The 6,565-nt window shown below is 37.9% G+C and overlaps 3 protein-coding genes across 4 annotated transcripts in view; 1 reads left to right on the top strand and 2 right to left on the bottom strand.

The window, feature by feature from the left end:
- Positions 1–2,437, bottom strand: part of LOC113213256 (polyamine-modulated factor 1-binding protein 1-like) — a 20,910-nt gene extending 18,473 nt beyond the window's left edge. For both annotated transcript variants that reach the window (XM_052270612.1, XM_026432264.2), the window contains exons 1-9: positions 2,033–2,437; positions 1,859–1,936; positions 1,567–1,767; positions 1,370–1,481; positions 1,080–1,207; positions 830–995; positions 470–711; positions 278–388; positions 34–158 (exon numbers count right to left, since the gene is read on the bottom strand). In XM_052270612.1, coding sequence (XP_052126572.1) covers positions 34–158; positions 278–388; positions 470–711; positions 830–995; positions 1,080–1,207; positions 1,370–1,481; positions 1,567–1,767; positions 1,859–1,936; positions 2,033–2,194 — 1,325 coding nt within the window. In that variant the 5' untranslated portion in view covers positions 2,195–2,437. The remainder of the gene's footprint in view (positions 1–33; positions 159–277; positions 389–469; positions 712–829; positions 996–1,079; positions 1,208–1,369; positions 1,482–1,566; positions 1,768–1,858; positions 1,937–2,032) is intronic.
- A 93-nt stretch (positions 2,438–2,530) lies between these two features.
- Positions 2,531–5,251, top strand: LOC113213257 (actin-like protein 6B). Its single transcript, XM_026432266.2, has 5 exons — positions 2,531–3,202; positions 3,432–3,565; positions 3,733–3,984; positions 4,072–4,269; positions 4,358–5,251. The coding sequence occupies exons 1-5, from the start codon at positions 2,683–2,685 to the stop codon at positions 4,571–4,573; spliced, it is 1,320 nt and encodes a 439-aa protein (XP_026288051.1). The 5' UTR covers positions 2,531–2,682; the 3' UTR covers positions 4,574–5,251.
- An 89-nt stretch (positions 5,252–5,340) lies between these two features.
- LOC127748616 (calcyphosin-like protein) overlaps positions 5,341–6,565 on the bottom strand; it is a gene marked incomplete in the record, with an annotated part of 10,512 nt that continues 9,287 nt past the window's right edge. The window contains 2 exon segments of the mRNA XM_052270613.1: positions 5,341–5,732; positions 5,808–6,017. Coding sequence (XP_052126573.1) covers positions 5,631–5,732; positions 5,808–6,017 — 312 coding nt within the window.

A 6,565-nucleotide genomic window follows, 5' to 3' on the forward strand; every position in this document is an offset into this window, starting at 1 on the left:
CTATGACCAAAAAATTAATGTTAACAAACATACTTTGATTCTCCTTTTGATGTATTGATCTCTTTGTCCTTTAGATCAAACAAAATATCCTCTAAGCGTTTAATTTGTTTCTCTTTATCTTCAAGGCTTGACAAAAGTTGCATGCTTCTTTGCTTTTCCTAGGTAATACAAAGTTCGCTTTTATGTGTATGTATTCATTTCAAAAACCTCACTGTTACATAAAATACGGAGAGTCGAAACCAAGGTGGTCAAAACACATATGTAGTATAAGTATTACCAATCTATGATCATCTAAAAGTTGCTGATAGTGCTTCTCAGATTTCTTTATCTCCATGCGGGTTTCATCTTTACAAAGATGCAATCTCCCCTCCAGCTGGTTAATTTGCCCCTAGGAGAAAATATGGAAAAAATTATACCTAAGTCCAAAATATCTTTCAAGAAGCATTAATATTGCACAGTTTTTGTGCACCTGAAGAATGTGGATAAAATCTTCATCTCTAACGCCCTTGTCCGTAAGCAGTTGAATGCGTGATTTGCAAGAACTTATCTCAGTTTCCAGCACTTTAATACGAGCCTTAGCAGCATCCAACTTACGAATGTGTTCATTAAGTTGCTGTTGAACAGCACGTGCCTCTTGCTGAGCACTTTCTAAGGATGCCTTCCGTTCTTTTGCTGAGCACTTTGGCCCATCACATGAATGGGATAAGCTATCTATTTCAAAAATTTAAACACTGAAGTAACATTGGAACACACTTTGAGGCAACACATTTAAGAGGATTATTTACTTGATAAAAACTTAAAACTAGATTCTACCACACACAATAATTACCATATATGCGGAAGTCAGAGCTCTTCTTAATTCGGTCTGTGAGCTCTGCCACTCGCAGCTGCAATACATGGATTTGTTGAGCCCGACCTCTCCAGCCACTAGTACTGCCTCCTCCCGAAATAAGATCCGAAATGGAAATTCCCTCCCCAACTTCACACAAGAGAACCTTGCCAAACACAAACATTCTGTTAGTTTTATAGTTTTTGCTTCTTACAATAATTGTATGAGTGAGGCTGGAAAGAAAACCTACCTTGTGGGCATTTTTAAGTTCTTGCTGAAGATGCTGAACTTTGTTGCGGCATTCAAATAGTTTGCCATTGGTGGCACTTAGCTTTTCAGACAAAGATTTAATTTCTGCTTCTTTTCTTGTAAGAATCTCTGGAAAAATGTTAGATGTTAGCCTTACAAGAAAATTTGTCTACTATTGACTTGGGATGAGTCATGTTATTCCTGTATAAAAATTGTGTACAACCAAAAATGCATGTAACACATGATCAGAAAAATTTATTGCTGTAAAAATTTAATTTAAAGTCTTCAAACCTGGAGAAACAGGTTCTATTTCTTCTTGGGACTCAATAAAAGACACAAGTTTGTTCTCTGCAAGCGAGCATCTGCACTTCTGCTCCTCTAACTGAGCTGTTAGCTCACACACCTGAATTAAAATAACAACAAAACCAAAATCATAATAAACCTAATTATTTCATTCTATTCTAAAAATAGTTCTTCATATTGTCTACCTGTTTAGAAAGCTCCATGACACGACATGCTGCCATGTCAGCATGACGTATTGAGCTCAAGCCAAGAAGCGGGGAGGGATGGTGAAGTGGCAAACCATTTTCTGACAGTTCCAAGTTCTGTAACTTTTCACGCATTGATATTACCTCATCATCTTTCTCCTTGAGTAAAGAAGCCAGTTGCTTATTTTCCTCAATAACGCTCTGAAAAAATACATATGTCACAAGGAATTTAACCAAGAATTATAGACTCTTTTGTTTGAACAATTAATAATTACAAGAAGGCACTACAAACCTTTAATCTGTCCTGAAGATAAACATTATATTCTCCTGGGAAAAGCATATCCTGAGGAATGTCGCAGACTTCCAGTTGCTGGAAAGTAAAGCCCATCCCACATCCACATCAAGACAATAACAGGTAACGTACAGTGACTAAAAACCGCATTTTCGATTAGTAGATAAGGCATACGTCTAATCCAAGATTATCTTCAACATTAATCTGCAGTGTCTTTAAATCTGTCAATTCTGTTTTTGAGGTTGGGTCTTTCTTCATACTACTTCGTTTAGACCTTCCTTTCAGACGACAATTACGTTGAATTGTTGTACAAGTAGTTATCGTATCAACAGACATCACTGACAGGTAAATTGAAGGAGTTTAATCAAAGATTGCAGAGTTTCAAAAATCAGTCAGCAGTTTCATACGTTTTAAAATAAGTCCGCCTTTTGGAAATCACCGCCATTTTGAAACCCTGGCTGGGGACGTACCCGGTTAATCATTCTTTACAGTCTGTTACAGTTTTCTTTAGCTCCAATATTTAAAGCTATCTGGAAAGACTAGCCGTAAATTTAACAACTTTATTCATGTCCCGGTAATTTTAGACAAGCTTGTGAACGGAAATAATCACAAACTGTTCCCTTCATTTTTTTTCTAGCCAACCAGTCAGAAGAAGAACAAGAGAAAGTCGCGAGAAGAAAGAAGTAAACACACGCCGGCCGCTTCCAAACCAAACTTATTTCTCTGTGTTGTTTACACTCTGATTTGTTTCCCATTGTAGTGCTAAATTCGAGTGCTTTGTGTTTTATTTCGTTGGAAGCCGATCACCTCTTCGCCCATTCAAAATGACGAGCGGAATGTTGTACGGAGGTGATGAGATAGGAGCGTTGGTCTTCGACATAGGCCATCACTCCCTTCGCGTAGGTTATGCTCAGGAAGATTCGCCTAAAGCTGAAATTCCTGCTGTCGTGGGCATCGCTGAAGATGGAAACTCAAACGCTGTTCCTCAGACTGACGCGATGGACATTGACGACAAAATGCCAGACAGTAACATTACTCAGAACAAATATTTCATAGACACTACGATCCTCCATGTAGCCAGGAAGGGTATGGAAGTGACAAGTTATATGAAAGATGGCATGATTGACGATTGGGATCTTTTTGAGAAAGTACTAGACTATACGTATGGCAAGAGCATTCAGTCCCAGTCAGAATTACACCCTGTACTGATGTCGGAGGCTCCTTGGAACATAAGAGGCAAACGAGAGAAGCTGACAGAAATTATGTTCGAGAAATACAATGTACCTGCATTCTTTCTGGTAAAAAACGCAGTTCTTGCTGCCTTTGCTAATGGAAGAGCCACAGGTATGTTATATATTCCAATTTTTTCAACCTTGCCCCTTTCTTACTAATTTTTCTTAATTGTCAATGAAATAAATTTGCCTTTGTTGCTCACTGTATCACTAAAGCGATCATAGTGCGACTAAGACCCGTATATTTTATCTGACAAATCTAAATATAGACTTTTATTATGCAGTCTATTCATTTGTGAAACCAAAGGAATAATTTGTTGTTGTACTCTATTGTGTTACAGCTCTTGTTGTTGACAGTGGAGCAACACATACTTCCGCAGTTCCAGTGCAAGACGGATTTGTTCTGACACAAGGAATTGTAAAATCCCCCTTGGGAGGTGATTTTATTAGCATGCAGTGCAAACAGTACTTACAGGTAAATACATTTCCAAGATCACAATATATTATTTTTATGCTGTGAAACCCTGTTATCCTATATTGCATGTCATGTTGTTGTACTGTATGTCATAAGCAGGAAACTACATATTTGTAGGTTTCACTGCTTTATCTTGCTTGTGCTAATCATTTTCCTTTAAATTTCAGGACAATGACATTGATTTGACTCCTTCTTACATGATTGGTAGTAAGGAGGCTGTAAAAGAAAAGGAGAAGCCTCGGTATGTCAAGAAGAAGGTTATTCCCGAAGTAACTCAGTCATGGCACAATTACATGACCAAGAAAATTATACAAGATTTCCAAATCACTGCTCTTCAAGTATCTGAAACCCCATATGATGAAAAAGCTGTTTCCTCAATTCCATCTGTACATTATGAGTTCCCCTCTGGATATCATCAGGTACATTTCAGTATTCTCTTGATTTATTTTCACCATTGTCTTTTTCAAATTAATGATAATGGATTTAAATGTTACTCTTTTCCCCAGGATTTCGCCAATGAACGTTTCCACATCCCAGAGGCACTTTTTGACCCAAGTGTTGTGCCCATGCGAGGTGGTGTTGTTGGTAATACCATGCTGGGTGTTGGACATATTGTAACAACGAGTGTTGGAATGTGTGATCCAGATGTAAGGCCAGCACTCTATGGAAGTGTTGTAGTCACAGGTGGAAACTCTTTCATCCAGGTTAGTGCCACAGGCCCCTAGGCATAGTTCCTTTTTTTCTCTTGTCTATCTCTCACACATTCGTAAATTTTTCTTTTCTATTCTCTAGGGATTCCCAGAGCGTTTGAACAGAGACTTGTCCATGCGCATTCCTGCTAGTATGAGATTGAAGATGATCAGTGCTAACGGGTGCAGCGAAAGGCGGTTTGGAGCATGGATTGGAGGCTCTATTCTTGCATCAATTGGTACTTTCCAACAAATGTGGATTTCTAGCCAAGAATATGAAGAAGCAGGGAAAGGACAAGTAGATAGAAAGTGTCCATAAGTATTGAATACATGTTGGGTCCATTTAATTTTTAATTTCTTTTTGTAAAATTTTGTCACCAAACATATTTTGCTTCTTGGATTCTTGGTTTTAAAGAGTTTATGCTCATGTACATTTGAACAAATCTATTATTTCCTCTATTCTTTGGGGAAAGTTTGTCCTCGTTTGTACTCAGAAGATCTAGAAGTATTGATTTCTTGGAAAATCAATTTTATCTGGTGAAGATTGTACTTTTATCCATTGTGATTTATTTTCGTTTTGTAAGAATCTTGTCTTGATTATCAGTATAGTGTGTGCATGTGTGAGTGTAAGTATGTATGTAGGCAGGCCTATTTGGTAGCTCTGTAATAATCATTGATGAAAACCAATAATGATAATCTGTTCTAACTTTTAAAGGTACTTAAGAACAGCTTTCATATTTATCTAGAAATTGCCAAGCTTATAATTTGTAATAATGAAATAATGCTATTCCCAATGATTTGTTAAAAAGTCCTGAGGATCAAGTGCATGCATTGCCAATGATAATTGGTCATATTGAAACAATTTAAAGAATTAAATACTTGTTCTGCAATCTGCTCCATGGTAGTGAACAAGATACAGACATTAAAATTATGAACCTATACCATCCGGTATAAATACTTGAATTGTAAATAGTATTGAATAAATCATTCTACTGTATTTTAGTGGAAATTTCATTTTACAATTTTGAGTTAAAGGTACACATGACCTAGTTTGTCCATTATGTTCGTGTTGACAATCTCTTTCCAAACTTTTATAATTTCTTTATTCATAATTACTTAAAACAAACAAGATGATGAATCTTAGATAATAGAAATGAAGAATGCAAAGATAATTTACTAGTTTGTGACAAATTCCATTCACTATGCACTGTGATTTAAGAATGAGTTATCAAGTTTTCGCCCAAAATAGACAAAATTAAAACGTTACACAAATGCTGCTGGAGTAAGTAAGTAAGACTTTGACATAAATTAGTGCAGCCAAACCTATTGCTGTACAGTGAATGGTAGGCAGTGGTGATTAGTTTAAACACAGCCATCTAGAGGCGCCATGCTTGTCGCATCATGAGGTCAAAGTATCCATCTTCGTCAATGGAGGAACTCACTCCTGAATAGTAATTGATGAATTCCTCCTCTGTCACCTGAAAAATTGCAATTAATTTAAATATAACTTTTGACACATTATCTGCATCAGCTAAGATTATTGTTGGTCTTACCTTTCCGTCAGAGGCATTCTCAGTGTCAAAGTTACTAAGAAACTTGTCCAAAATCTGTTCCTCTGTGAGTTCTCCACTTTGAAACTGTGGGTGAGCCTTCACAGAGTAGACGTTTCGCAAATCGTCTACGGTGATGACTCCGTCCCCAGTCTTGTCCATCTTCTGAAAGGCCTGACGAATGAGGCTCAACCTGTTCTCTGACAGTGGAGGCTGCAACACAGGAAAATGAAGGATTATCGACTCCTGGAAGATACTCCTCCAGGATACTCCTCGCTGCAGAGACACTGAGAGTAGGAGGGCGGGGTATCTACGAGGAAAAGCACGGTGTATTTCCTGTCCCCACAGTCTACGTTCACGCCACGGTCACAGTAAATGTTGAACTAATGTTCGGAAAGGTGGCCGTCGGTCCCATAACAAGCAAAAAGAGGAAGAAATAAGGTATCACCAAAGGTTCTTTAGTTGTTGTTGTTTTTTTTTGTTTTTTTGTTTTGTTTTGTTTTACCTATCCTGATAAAATAAATCAAGAAGAGCAGTAACAGTAGCGACTCGGTTATTAGCTTTCCTTAGGTTTTCTAGTTTTGTTTTATGGACTTTTAAAAATGTACACACCTTTAACATTTTATGAAAAGTTACGAAAGAATGACAGAGCCCAGTCAGGCGACCCCCTCCCTAAGCCAGCCAGGGACAGGTAGGCAGCGCCGCACGGCACGTGAGTGTTGCGTGTCGCCGCAGCGGAGGCGATGGAGGGGACCGAGCAG

The sequence above is a fragment of the Frankliniella occidentalis genome, unplaced genomic scaffold (assembly GCF_000697945.3).
Source record: "Frankliniella occidentalis isolate FOCC.00 unplaced genomic scaffold, Focc_3.1 Scaffold129, whole genome shotgun sequence".
Lineage (NCBI taxonomy): Eukaryota > Metazoa > Arthropoda > Insecta > Thysanoptera > Thripidae > Frankliniella > Frankliniella occidentalis.

Coding starts and splice junctions, on each gene's coding strand:
- LOC113213257 (XM_026432266.2), top strand. CDS start 2,683: ATGACGAGCGGAATGTTGTACGGAGGTGATGAGATAGGAGCGTTGGTC. Junction 3,203..3,431: donor TGCTAATGGAAGAGCCACAG/GTATGTTATATA, acceptor ATTGTGTTACAG/CTCTTGTTGTTGACAGTGGA. Junction 3,566..3,732: donor AGTGCAAACAGTACTTACAG/GTAAATACATTT, acceptor TTTAAATTTCAG/GACAATGACATTGATTTGAC.